The 14,794-nt window shown below is 40.0% G+C and overlaps 2 protein-coding genes and 1 long non-coding RNA gene across 11 annotated transcripts in view; 2 read left to right on the top strand and 1 right to left on the bottom strand.

Moving 5' to 3' along the window:
• The window catches only part of LOC306821306 (serine/threonine-protein kinase BRSK2-like), a 125,825-nt gene that overhangs the window by 31,309 nt on the left and 79,722 nt on the right, over positions 1-14,794 (top strand). The gene's annotated exons all lie outside the window — the stretch shown is intronic.
• On the top strand, positions 4,505-7,253 carry LOC306821332. The gene is made up of 2 exons (XR_013778769.1): positions 4,505-5,634; positions 5,958-7,253. It is a non-coding gene; the product is annotated as an uncharacterized lncRNA (long non-coding RNA).
• LOC306821301 (up-regulator of cell proliferation-like) lies at positions 8,069-13,923 on the bottom strand. The gene is made up of 2 exons (XM_079339632.1): positions 13,582-13,923; positions 8,069-11,955 (listed from the first exon to the last, which is right to left on the bottom strand). The coding sequence occupies exons 1-2, from the start codon at positions 13,679-13,681 to the stop codon at positions 8,336-8,338; spliced, it is 3,720 nt and encodes a 1,239-aa protein (XP_079195758.1). The 5' UTR covers positions 13,682-13,923; the 3' UTR covers positions 8,069-8,335.

Here is a 14,794-nt window from a genome sequence, read left to right on the forward strand (position 1 = left end):
CAAATTGTAAATTTCGAAGTGTTGTGTAAGACAAGAATGAAGATTTAGTTTGTTGATCCCTGCAAGGGGAACTTCTGTTTTTATACTTTAAGTCATGCAACACATGGTCAAACAATGTCCCGTTGACATGCATTAATGGAGAGATGTCAAAGTTGCCCCCAGCAGGCGCTCCTGAGCTGGTTGGTTGGAGTGGGGAGTCAGTTCTTTCGCAGTGCCCAGGAAGTGAACTGACACCTCTCCAGCATCTTGTGTTCAGGGGGCGTGTCACATGCTTAGACAGTAATACCAGGAAGGTTGTGGCTGTAAGATGGGATGACGATCAAATTCTGAATCGACTGAAGTTATTTGTTCTTATATAACAACTGTTTTCCTTCTAATCACAGTAATGATGTAAATAAACAGCTGATGAGTGGTGGTATGGACTAGTTGTGATTTAAAATTCAGAGCCCACCCAGTCCGAGACGAGATGAAACTGAGACCTCCTTGTGTTACTATCTCCGACTGGATCGGATCCCAACAGTTGCTCCCAGCGCCCGGCAAAACTCCTTCCATACTTGAGAGGTAAACTGTGGACCACGGTCGGAGACTATGTCGGAGGGAATCCCATGGAGGCGGAAAACGTTGTCCACAAGGAGCCTAGCCGTTTCTGTGGCTGTTGGTAGCTTGGGAAGAGCCACAAAATGAACCACTTTAGAAAAACGATCCACAACCGTTAATATGGTATTGTTACCTCTCGACGGCGGCAGACCAGTCACAAAGTCTAGAGCAATATGGGACCAAAGACGGCCGGGCACTGGGAGTGGATGGAGGAGACCAGCCGGAGGACGATGTGAGGCCTTTCCACGGGCGCAGACGGTGCAAGCCTTCACATATTCCCTGGTGTCTGTGGTTATGGTGGGCCACCAGAAATATCGACGGATGAGACACAGGGTTTGAGCAATCCCCGGGTGACATGCAAATTTAGAAGTGTGTCCCCACTGAAGGACCTGGGAACGAACAGAGTCAGGTACAAACAAACGATCAGGTGGACCTCCACCAGGGTCAGGGTGTGGCTGAAGTGCTTCTCTCACCTTTGACTCAATCGCCCAGGTCAATGATGCCACCAGGCAGGATGACGGCAAGATGGTGTCAGGAACGGCAGGCTTGTCTTGACTGGCACAGATTCATTATCACCAGCCTTTTCTGCCCTAACATCTGCCTGTCCACCATAATACGGCTTCAGAAGGTTGACATGACACCACTGAACTTTCTTTCTCCTACTAGGCGTATGAATCAGATAGTCAACCTCAGACATACAACTCTTAACCGTATATGGACCACTAAACTTAGCCTGGAAAGGAGAACCCACAACGGGCAACAACATCAATACTTGATCACCTGGTTCAAATTGTCGAGACCTAGCCTTGCGATCAAAAAGATCCTTCATCTTTTTCTGAGCCCCACCAAGCTGCTTTCGTGCAGCTGCACAAGCAGTATACAAACTCAACTAATTCAAAATATGGTCAGGGGGATCAACAGTTTTCCACTGGTCACTTAACACCGCCAGGGGGCCACGTACAATGTGCCCAAAAACCAATTCATTTGGTGCAAAACCTGTACTCCTGACAAACTTCACGCACTGCCATCAAGAACCAAGGCAGACCTTCTTCCCAGTCACCTGAAAGCTCATTACAATAGGAACGTAGCATTGATTTCAAGGTCTGGTGAAATCTCTCCAGAGTTCCCTGAGACTCTGGATGATATGCACTGGAAACATTGTGTTTCACTTTAAGCTGCTTCAACACCTGAGCAAAAGTACGAGACATAAAGTTTGTCCCCTGATCTGTTTGTATCACCCTTGGAATGCCAAAGGTGGAAATAAAAGTAGTCAAGGCCCTCAAAACAGGCTTCACCTTTATCGAGCGCAAAGGAGAGGCTGCAGGGTACCTTGTACTCTTGCACGTTATGGTCAACAAGAAAATACTTCCACTTTTACTCTTTGGCAGAGGACCAACACAATCCACAATCAAGTACTCAAATGGATTTTCCACAACAGTAATTGGGCACAAAGGAGCTGGCCTGACCTTCTGATTGGGCTTGCCAGTCAGCTGACACGTATGACACGTCTTACAATACAGAGATACATCCCTCTACAACAATGGCCAGAAGAAATGACGAAGCACCCAGTCATAGGTCTTCCTAATCCCCAAATGTCCTGCAACTCCATCATGTGAGCTGCTCAACACCAATTTCCTAAATGCAGAAGGCACCACCACTTGAGTTACCTGATCGACATTCACATTATCCACTCTCCGTGTCCACTTCCTGAGTAGCACCCCCTCCCTAAAGAAGTAACCACTTTCCATCTCCTGTATTTTTCCCTCAGAACAAACCATGTGAAATAAAGAGGACAATGTGGGATCTACTACCTTTTCTGCAATAAGTTCTTCCCTACTGACAGACATCAAAGGCAAAGGACAGAGGGAGGTCTGATCTCTAATGTCCACTGGAACTTCACCTTGAGAACACAACAGTGAGGAACCTGACAGTGTCGACCCTTCACTGTTTCCTGCAACCATTCTACTCATTGCCCGAGTAACGGCACAAACAGGAAAAACAGTTGGATGTTGTCTCGCACACTCATCTGGACCTTGAGAGTACTCGGGTGATACAGTCACTACAAGAGAAGGGGAATCGTCTTTCCACACTCTTGCCCCTGCCAGGTCATTACCCAATATAACATCCTCCATTGGCAATGAGTTCCGCACCCCCATGACCACCTCACCCTTAACTAGATCTGAAAAGAGGGTAAGACCATGCAATGGTACAAACAGTGGAACCAAACTAATTCCAAGAACTGGAGTCCTCTCACAAGTGTCTGTGGCTGAAGAAAACGGCAACATGTGGTCCAAAATGAAACTCTGGGATGCTCCTGAATCCCTCAAAATTTTGACAGACTTTCTTTCGCCATCATTCAGAGACACAAACCCCTTGGATATGAAAGGAGTATACAATTCATCCGTCCCCTTTGATGACAGTTGAGGAGATGTTTCTAACACTCCCCGAGTCCGCACTGCTGAACTTGAAGCCACCAGACCAACCGATTTCACATACACTTGAATTGGCTGAATCCTGGTCTGACCTGGAAATTGGACATTCTCCTTTCCAGTGACCTTTATTTTTACATGAATGGCACACTTTTCCTGGATCAAATTTACCATCGGTACCCGGTACACTTCTTACATTTGCCCATGAACCCCGATCAGCCCCGACAAATTTCCCTGGACTAAGCCTCCCATAGTCCTTTGTATCTCTGCGCCAGTCTGGGGAAGTAGCATGAGTCAACACATACTCATCTGCTAGCACCGCAGCCGCTGAAGCTGTCTTAACCTTACTCTCCTCAGGTTCCAAAATACCTCCTGCAACTGCCAACCCCTCAACAATGACCCTTAAGTCATCTTTCCTAGGAATAATCTCAGTCTTCTTCCAACCTAAATGCACAGCTAAATGAACCAAATCTGCCTTTGTAAATTGAGACAATGTTCTCCGAGAAGGCCGCTCCAAAAACTCCACCAAAGGATTTTTGTGTTTGGTTGACATATTGTACACAAAAGAGACACTTTTAACATTAAGCCCTTGTAACTATTTAAAGAAAGTCACCTTCGGTGCAACACACAATGCACAACCATAGAGAGGGCTGATTGAGAAAAAGGAGCATTCCCCCAGCTGCACTGCCTACCCAAATCTTAATAACTTAACCCTAGAATCTTTGTATGCGTACTGGTGGTGGGTACTTATGTGCTTAAAGCCCGCTTGCAAAGGGGAAAACAAATTGTCTTCAGCCAATGCTACGGATAGCACCCCCGACAACCGCTTTAAGCCACACGGACAACATACAAAAATAAAAAAACCTGAAAAAAACAAACTCAACAGACTGCTGCTACATCCTATGCAGGGGAAAAATACAAGCTCCCGAAAAATGTTTTCACAACCCTTCTACAGCCACACACTGTATGAGCACATAACCAATCTCCAATAAGCAACCAGTTTAACAATGACTAAAACACACACAAGGGAAAACAGAATGTCACTTCTCCAGATTACTACAAAGCAGCTAAACAATCAACATACTGACTTATTTCCTCATTGGACGAGCCCCCATTTTGTTACGACCAGCTCGTTTAGGTCCTAACAAATAGTGGAGAACCACACAGCCAGTTTGCTTTTAAGGGATATTTATTGTACAATCACCCCAAAACACATGTAGCAGGTTGTTGATCTTGGTGGTCCACCGACGAGTGAGAGAGAGAAAGCCTTGGCAGCCTGGCTTATATGCCCTCCCACTCAGCTGTACTTCATCTGCAATCAACAGTAGGTGCAGGTCTCCAAACAACCAGCAGGCATGCCACCTCCAACCACCAGATGACGCCAACAAACTGAAACACAAACCAAACATAGTACCAAGCAAAAACAGGGGCCATCACAATGACTGAAACTAAGAGGAGTGACTCAAACAAGTCGTGCTGTTATGATTGGCAGCAGCACTTGTCACTCTTTTATGATGCTGTTAAATTTATCAGCAACGTCATGATTCACAATCTGAGCAGCAACATTCAGGCTGATTTAATTTTTACTGTGTATCATTTTTTATTTTGTTGGCTCACAATCTAAATCCTAAACATAAATCACAACGTTTGTGGACTGAATTAAGGAGATTTTTGTACCAAAAATAACCTAATAATCAAAATTGTTGCTCTTTAATTATCTTGTGGTTTCTTTTGATTTCGGTAGACCAGGGGTTCCCAAACTTTTTAGCTCGTGACGTCCCAAATAAGAGCCTAAAATGGCTTACAACGTTGTGATTATATAGGACACCACCACACACTCACTAATACGTACAAACACTGGTAACACAAAGAACAACACACAAGAATACTGCAGCTCAACAACCATTAAACAATTTGATTTAGTGATTTATTGTAAGAAAAACTAGAAGCAGAATTCAGGTAATTTCCATGTAAAGACTTCATCACTGATTGGACAAATAAGACTTAAATAACAGACACACAGGTGTGTGCATCTTTATGTATGTTTACTGTGTGATCAGAGCGCCCCCTTGTGGTTTTCTTCCTTCAGTTGTCAGTGATGTGTTTGAGTGCAGACTTTGTGGCTGAGTGAGTACTTAATCCAGTCAAATCGTTTTTGTCTTCTTAAGAGAACTAAAATCAATTTTCTGCTCATCAGTTTTTTTTACTTTGTTTCTGTGAAGATGATTCAGAACAGCAATGGAAATCAATTTCCTGTCACCTCAATTTGATTTGAGAGAGATGTAGTTCTATTACATATCAAATTAAACCCTACTACACTGTAGACAGGAAAAGTTAAAGTGTAGGCCTTAAAGGAATTTTTCAGTGCATCAAACAAATATTATTTAATTGTGTTATCTTTATTAAAGGATTAATCTCAACTATCTTTAATAAGTTCATTGTTAAATGCTGGTCTAATACCATAATATAAAGTGACTTTACTCTAAATTATGGAGACCAAATTCTGTGAGCAAACTACGGGGTCTCCAACCCACATATCCAAGGTTCTTCATCCAGCACATGTGCTGCCATCTCTCCTGTCCTTCTCAAGTGGAGCATCGACCTGATGGTAAGTAGGTCTACTTTGTCTGAATATTTCAGTGATATGCAGACTTTATAGTTATCCCATACAAATTATGTATTGTCGGTCTTGTTTTGGATATCCTGCTGGCTTAATGTGACTGTTAAGTGGATAACTCCAGTTGTTACTGTTACATATGCCTCCTTGAAGATTAGCTAGCTAATTATGTTATCCGTTAGAATCTGGAGATATTTTCAAAATGAAAGTTAACTTGTGGTCTTATGTACAGCACTCTGTTCATGTTTACAAGTATATTTAATTGTTCTTTTATCAAGCTGAATAAACTAATCAGTCTTTAATTCTCATCATAGTTGTCCTATGATTTTCAGGTTCTGCAGTTTAGCCAGCTCAAGTCAAGAAGTTCTGTTGAGGCATCATCGACTAAAACACAGAAGAAGAGCTTACTGGCCCTGTGTCTACAGTGACTGTGTGTGTGCACCTTCAAAACACACTGAGTTTTAAAATCCCACCTTACAAGATGTTGTTGCAGGACGGTGAGAAGGCAAGAGATCTGCACTTTTATCATTTTTTATGTTTTTGTTCTGTTGCTGAAGTCAGAATTGTTATTTCTGATTTCAGGGTCGGCCTGCATCTCAGTTTTCATTGTGCTTTCTGCTAACTTTCAGTCAAGTTCACTGTTAGAAAACTTGTCATTTAATAATTTGACTGAACTGGTTATGGTTGTAATTGCATGAAAGAGTATGGGGCAACTTTCATTATCTGGAATTTATAGTTAGTAGAACTTTAAACTTTAAGTTTTTATTGATAAGAAATAAAAAATAATCTGAATAAAAGCTCATTTGTTAGCCCAACTTCTAATGTTTAGAAATCATAGTATGTAGAACTCAAAATACATTATTTACAGTTTGAACAAAAGAAGACTGAAGAAATAAATTTCTACTGAAATCTTTAATCACAGTTTAAATCAACATGTGTGGCTTTAGGCCCATTTTCAATTTGATTATACAATCAGTAAATCATCTTCATCAAACAACATTTTCCATCAAAAACAGAAAGATCATGTAAATATCACTCCAGCTTCTTGAGCTTGCTGAACTCATGGTCTGTCTGAAATAACTCAAATAGGCCTCACTTCTCCTGCTCTCAGCCTCTTCAGACAACATTGAAACATAATCATCGAAGTCAGTGAGATGAACATCACATATTCACTGACTAAATCAAAAACACATCAAAGGATTAACTTGTTTTTACTGTGACTACAAATTGAGCCATCAAACTGTTATTGTACGAGAAGGTCATTTCATCAGCATCACTTTCTGTACTGTAGCTCTATGACAGAGCAAACACATGAAAACAACAAGGCCAAAATATAACTGAAAACATTTATGTTAGAAATACAATAAACAATGTAAGTCAGCATCTGAAGTCAGTGATCTCAACATTTCTTATTTTCTGACTGTATTTAGTTTTCTTGTGACACATTCTGTGATCAGGACGATCAAAACTCCAAATCTGAATCAATGTAGAATCATTCTGTCACAAACACTGCAGATGATCTTTTTCCCCCTGCATGGTCTCTCTATAGTAAATCATCATTTCATCATCTTTACTGTGTGTACCCGTTATAATACACAGAGATATACAACTACAAAAAACAACAACAAACTTTTTCATTACTCATTAAAACAAACAAAAGAAAACACATGTTCGTGGTCTTGAAGAACATTTTCATCATTATTGCACACTTAAAATGCATGTGGGCATGAAAAATACAACAACATGAACATAAAGAGAGATTAAAAAAACAAGTCAGAGACTTCATCAAAAATAGAAAAACAACAACATGATCTCTGTTTTCATCATCTGTCATGGTCAGCTTGTCACTCATTCCGACCTCACATTGTTCACACTTTCAGACATTATCTTTGAAAAGAAAATCTTAAACACAAAAGGTAACTGAAAGAACAAAAACTACATGAGCTGTCCTTTACACTTAGATCATAGTCATCCCCTTATTCATGTACTGTTATAAGAGTACTGAAAGAAACTATACAAAACAAAATGATTGTTCTATTTTTAAAAAAACAACACAAAGAAGACTTATTCAAAAGAGAAAACTACTTCAATTTTTGCACTCTGGTCAACTCATCACTCGCGTTCACCAGACCAACTGTTCACTGTCAGCAGCTGGTGAGTCAGATGAACTTAATCATAACATAAATGCATCAAAAATATAAATCAGGTGTTTGATGCCGAGCTTCTGTCTTTCTTTAAAGACTTCCATTTCTGAAATTGAGATGTCTTTATTTAAATACTGTCGCATGTTTTTGATGAGTTCTTGGATACTTTCCTGGTTGTCTGGTAACAGAGTGCCATCACTGCGTTTTGTGGACTGCTTTAATGCTTGTTTGATTTTGTCAACAATGACATGCAGAATTTTATTCTTCAGTTTACACAGAGTCTGGCCCTCTGACATCTTTTGCAGGACATGCTGAAATATCCAAACCTTAACAAATATTTCATACCTTTTAATTACTTGACAAAACTCTCAAAGTCATCCTTTTTCAGCAACTCTTCTTGAATGTTGTACTGGAAGAAGGAACGTGAACTGTACTCTGGTGAATGTAAAATATCATCCACAATGTCGACTCCCAGAGATCTACTGATGTACTCCTCAACAGCAGGTTTGATGCAAAATATGACATAATCAGTTGCTTTGCGTTGGCTGTCATGTCTCTCTTTGTTTGTACAAATCAATGAAGTCTGTCAGGTACTGTTTCTTTTTCTCTTCCAGTATAATTTTTGGATCCCTTTGGGCCAAGTATTTTCTGTGCATGTGAAGGAACTCTCTTGAGGCAAATCCACAAATGTGAACTTTCAGGTCAATAGCAAACTGGGGCTTGAACTTTTTGCAGCTTTGCTTGAGGGATTCATCAACTTTTTCCAGAAGATCCTTTGTGAGAGAATCATGGTAATCTCTGTCTGTCTTTGCAGCATCCTGAACAAATCGTGTGCAGGATGCAATTACACTGTCTGCCAGCCTCTGTAATTCTCTTTGTATATCTTTCAGAAAAAAGTAATTTTTAAGTTTTGTCTTCTTTACATGTTCAGTTTTGGCCTGAAATCGATCTTTCCCTGTTTCTTGCAAGTCAGTATTATTCTGTAGTTCTTCATTGACATTGAGATTTCCAAAATGTTTTCTCAACTGTTTAAGGACTTTGGCAGGTATATCCTGTTCTTTTAGGCCAGATATGTTTTCAGTGACAGCAGCCCACACTTTTTCAAACTCTTCTTTCAGCTCCTCGTCTGACAGTCTTTTGCATTTTTTGCAGTCGCTCAGAAGTTTGTTAACTTGCTCTTCGATCACTTCTCTGTGTTTTCTGTGAAGGTTTTCAGCCTCTTTTAAACTTTTTTTACATTCAAGTGCACAAGCCAAGTTTTTGTTGGCTGAATGTTGGATTTCATTTGTAAGACCATGGATCCTGATGATGAAGTCAGCTTTGTATTTCATTATCAGATTCACATGTCGGTCTTTCCTCTTGAAGTAGTCCTGAAGTTTCTGATGCATTTTTGTTTTTTGTTCTGCTATTTTGTCAGACACTTCTGACTTTTTTGATTCGACAGTTTCATTCAGTTGATGAAGCTCAGACTCATTGTCAGCATTCAGAATTTCCATTTCAGTTTCTCTTTCACAGCAGGAAATCTGTTTTCTGAACTCCCATTCCCACTGATTGAAGTCTTTGCAAAGGTTGTCATAGGCATGAGCCACAAGAGTGTTTCTGAAACTAAAGATGAAGTTCTCAAACTTAACTGCTCTCCACAGACTTTTCATCCACTCCAGAAACTCTGGGATGTCTGCCACATGATCACTTTTGTCTCTTTTAACTGTCTCCAGAAGATTTTTCTTGAAATCTGCCACAGCTTCACTGTAACCTGTGTTCACTGGTGCCATTGGTGGGGTCCCGTGCCACAGTCCTGGAATATTCCAGTTATTTTTTTCCAAGTCATAGTCCAGCACATCAGTGAATAACTGTATGGAAGGATGTTTTTCCATTTCAGCTGCGATTTTGGTCATTTCGTTGAGTTGTTCCAAGAGATGTATTCGCTCTGTCATGTTCTTTGCATGGGCAGAAACTCCAGCAACGTTCTGGTGCACAAAATGACAAACTGGCTTTTTCCCAACCTGCTTCATCCTCAAGAATGCATGAGTCGCAATTTGAAGAAAATCCTTCATTTCAGTTGAGTTCTCCATTGCAACATTGATAATAGTGACATCACTTAAACCGATGACAAAGGTTGCCAGCTGGTTGTCATGCTCACAACTATCCTCTAGTTGTGACAAACAAGGTGACCTAAGACCCTCTGTGTCAATGAGAACTATAAAGTCATAGTTCAACTCGCTTTGCATGTCATCACCTACTCTGAGAAAGAGCATGTATGCTCCTCTTGTGCATCTGCCACTGCTGACAGGAAACTGCACACCAAACATGGTGTTGAGGAGTGTTGACTTCCCTGTACTTTGAACACCCAACACAGTCAGCACCAACAGTCTGCTTTCACCTCCAACCTTGTTGTGAAGCTCCATTAGCACATCTGTCACCCACCTCTGTGGGATGTTTGACGCATCTCCATCGAGAAGTTCTAAAGGATATCCATCCAACAGCATTTCAGCGGCCAAACCAGGGAGACGAGATATTTTGTCATCAGTTTGTTGTGACTGGGATGAAAACTCATAGATGAGTCCCATCTCTCTCATGTAATGCTCTATTCCCAAAGAGCTTTCCAGCAAAGCCCGATCCAGTTCTGCAATCTGTTTCCCGTCTTTCTGCTTTTTGTTTCCTTCTTCTGTCAATTTGTGACGTAGTGTTATGGCCAGCTGTGAATTTGCATTCAGTTTAAGTTTCATCCACTTCAGGAAAAAATCTCTCTTCACTTTGTCCTGTTCAGATGATTGTTCAATGAAACTATTCATAGCTTTGGACAGTTTGTGTTTGCCAAGCTCCTCGATGATCTTTTGTTTTTCTGTTTGCAGTTGAGATTTATATACTTCTAGTCTAAGATCACCTGCATGTTTTAACCTGCATTCTTCCATTTCCAACTGTGATAACCTTTTCCACTTATCACCTTGTAAAGGAAGTGCTGTGTTCTTGTACTCTGGTATAGATCGCACACCAATTCCTTTCACAATCTCCTCAGCTGCCTTCTTTTGGTCGTCACTTATGCTTTCATCCTCAGACAGACCAAGTTCAACCGCCTTGTCAAGCATGTTCACGATTGTCATTGAAGGTTTTTTATTTGTTATGGATTTTTTGATGGCCACACTTAGTTTCTCTGAAAACTCCATCACATTTACATCTTGGTCTTTGATTTTCACACTGCTCTTTGGTAAATCTAATTCTTTGACTGTATTGCTGACAGTCATCATGTCCTCTCTGGCACTGTCAGCCCTTCGATTCACAACCAAGAACAGTTTAGATCTCACGTCTTGGAGAGAGGTCAGAATCTTGTGCTCGTTTTCTTCAACTTTGTCCAGGAATACAAAGGTAGCAGTCGACACTTGAAACAGAAAACTGAATTGTGTAAGTGACCCATCAATGTCTCCTCTCAGATTGGCGACAACAATTGTTTTGGGAAATTTGTCAGTATTTTCTCTGCCACAGGGAAGGTACCAGCAGACTTCTACCAATCCATTTGCAATTTTCCTTGCATTGGCTCCTCCTTTCATATCTCTGTGTATGAACATGTTGTTGTACTGGCCAAGGCTGAGAATATGATTCAAACACTGGGACTTGGATAAACTGCAGTTTTTAAGCCTCACAAATGAGAAGAAGGGCAGTTCTGTCTGGACAATGTTTTCTTCAACAAACCCTTTTGAACTTGACATTTCATGTGGACGCCACTCTTTGACGATGTCCCTCAGAGCCCACACCATCAAGGTACTCTGACTACTGTTGCCATGTGGCAACACGAGTGGGACAGAAAACTGGCACATCGACATTTTGAGAGCCATTTCCTGTTGTAAGAAGCTGTCAGCACAAAGAAAAAGTGCTACCACGAGGTCAAGAAGGTTCACCTTATTGTCTGCAGAGTCCTCTGCAGTATAAAGGTCTAGGTCAAAGTCATCATCGTTTTCCTCCTCTTCATCATCTTTGTTTGATAATTGTGTACAGTTCCTGCATTCTGCTTTGATTTTAAATAGTTTCCTGAGAAAGCACCATGGTATGTCCTCCACTGATGAAACAGCTTCATCATACACACTGTTTCTGTTGATCTCCAAGAGAGAGCGAAGAGTAAGTTTGTTGGGATGAAATCTCTCCAGTCCAAGTTGTGAGAGAAACTTTAAAAGGACTGTTAAAGAGAGAGAGAACAGGTTTACAGCAATAGGTCCCTTTTTGATGTTGATTTGGCATTTGTGCAAGTCATGTTTAGTATAGTGACTAGGTGGTTATAAGTCCAAGTTGAGTCTCTTTACTTTATGAATAAGAATGATTAAATGTATTAGTACATAGTTATAAATATTGGGAAAATTGCTCAAATAAAACTACAGTATGCTGCTCAGTGTAAAAGGAGAATATTGGTATCAGGCATGTGATAATGATTGTAAAAGTACAACCACAACACTTGTATCCTATTTTGCCTTTTGCCGTTGTTAATTAACATTTCTCTGCAGCACTGAGCTGATCGCTTATATCACTTTAGCCTCCAACGAGCCCTGACTGAATCAGCTGTAGGGGGCTGTCTTCGTTATGGTGTCATCTGTGGAGTGTATCGGTACAGACACAGAGCGTTATGCATTAGGAGAATGACTGACTGACTGACTCAGATTTCACCTTCCTGAGAATTGCAGACTTGATGCTACTCGAAAACAATTAATTGCCTAGGTTTTCTTGTAGTTTGGTTGGGCCCACCTCAGAAGACTAAACATTTTAGAATCGATACTAACTTCCGGGTTTTGTGCAGTATGGATCAGATGCATGCTTTCAGGAAATCAATTGTATTTTAACACCTGCAATGCTCTGCAAAATTAACTGTAAGACGTCACTTAATGTGCGCCTCCAAATCAAAGCAAACGAGCATGGATTGAATTTGATAAAATTTTCATTCAAAGTTAAAGTCCCTACTGAAGTTTTCCTTTTAATGAAGAACAACAAATGTAGCAAATGTTAACATTATTATAAAACCTTTATTAAAACCTTTTATTAAATAATGATTTCCATATTTTTGAATGCGTCCTTATTTAGGCCTATCTTACTTTATATTCTGTATATTGCTGTCTTTCCTGTATGTACTGTGTGTTATTTTATTATTTAATCTGTCTTTTACTTGATTTACGTTATGATTTGGGTTTTGTTTACCTGATTGTATATGTGCATTACTCTTCTTGAATAAAACTAAACAAGGATCGAGGCGGCTGGTTCGGGTTACACACATAAAGTCACTTCCTAACTGAATGACTAAAAAAATTAACTATAAATACAACAAAGTAGGAACCTACACAGTAGCCTACTGTGCGTGCCTACTGAACAATAAATACAGTACAGATTATAGGGACTGACTACTGCATACTGCCTACTGACAGACTGAGTAGACACTTTGCAATTCATATGCACCCAAGGAGCATGGTCGTTTCTGTATTTCCATGTTGAATCCAAAGTCATCCTTGGTGTGAATCCTTCAGAAAGCAATGACTGTAAGTCTAACTTGTTGTTTACATGTTGTATTGTCTTTTCTAATTGAAGAATAAATTAAAGGAGCAAGCATGCTCACTTTTTGGCTCTTGAAAAGGAATTTGGCTGGCTGTTCATTCATGTTATCACTTTGGAAGTACAACACATAGAACGAGTAGTACAGAAATATTTAAATATTTTTACCCTTAGAGGTAAATTGTGGCTTGAATGGCTCATAGATAGTTAATGGATTGCAAAACTAAAGGCTGAATTAATTATTGAACATGTATAAATAAAGGGATTGTACCTGTTGGATCTTCTTGGTTCCGTGAAGACATGATGACATGGACACACTTTTCAGTTACCCTTCCTGTGCTGTCAGACCTGGAGGAAACATCCAATGCCATTGGTTTAGTTTGACAGAATCACACATTGGGTTCTGGAGCTTCTCTGCAGATCAGCTTCAAACTATTTCAACAAATCAAGCAAACACTGTACCTTACTGACTGGATATATTTCATTACTGAGGTATATATTTCCTTGCATCACTTTCACCCCTTCAGTCTGTCTGATGTCTTTATTGAATGATTCTGCCTTTGTCCTCTTAAAGTCTGAGTTTAGTTTTCACATTTTCTTAATTTTTTTTTTTTTTAACCTGTTACCATTTTTCTTCAGTTTTTTAGAAACTAAAGTGAAAAAGAGACGACTTCACTTAAGACAAAATTCAAATCAAAATCAATATCAATAATTTGACTTTTAAGAAGGAATCTGTCCAAAAGTCCAATTGAAAGTTTACCTGCAAGTTCCAATTCATGCGTCTTCAGTGTCAGCATGTTCAGACTTTCCCATGGCTCTCTGCTGATTTTAAAATAAAAATAAAAATTTATTTAACTTTAGTTTCACAGAAAGGATTTTAAAATGTTTGCAGATCACTTGAAAACAAATAAACCTGATCAATGAACACACAGTTTCCTCAGTCTATCTCTAATAAGAAAAAACAGTTAGTCATACTGTAATCACTTGATCAGCTGAAGTTAAATTTGATATATTAGGATGAACATTCATGCAGAAAAATTTTCAGTACAAGGTTTCCAGACTCACCAGACATCCGTCGTCCCAGCAGTCTGAGCCTCTCTGTCATCTCTCCTTTTTATGCTGCTCTGAAATCGAAAGCATTTGATTCACCTGACTAACAGGTTCATGTTTTGTTTACTCTCAGATTTTCCACATTATTAAAAAGCCAATCCCTCAACTGTAATGTTTTAAGTTAAGCCTGTCTCTCTCTGTAAGATAATCAGCACCATAGGAATGGCCCCTCCGTCTAAGCGTGGGGAGACGGTGGTGTCATACAACATGACGGTCCTCGCCGGTTAGCACTTCCTTGTCCTGAAATAAGGCTGTCAGCTGTGAGTAATCCGGCAGACGTGTCGCGGAAATTCTCCTTTGTGAGGTGGAGAGTTGCTAAGTCTCAGAAGAACTTCATACTTCGGCGTTTGAATCAGATCTCTTTATTATCACGC

This window comes from Symphodus melops, assembly GCF_947650265.1.
Source record: "Symphodus melops genome assembly, chromosome: 3".
Lineage (NCBI taxonomy): Eukaryota > Metazoa > Chordata > Actinopteri > Labriformes > Labridae > Symphodus > Symphodus melops.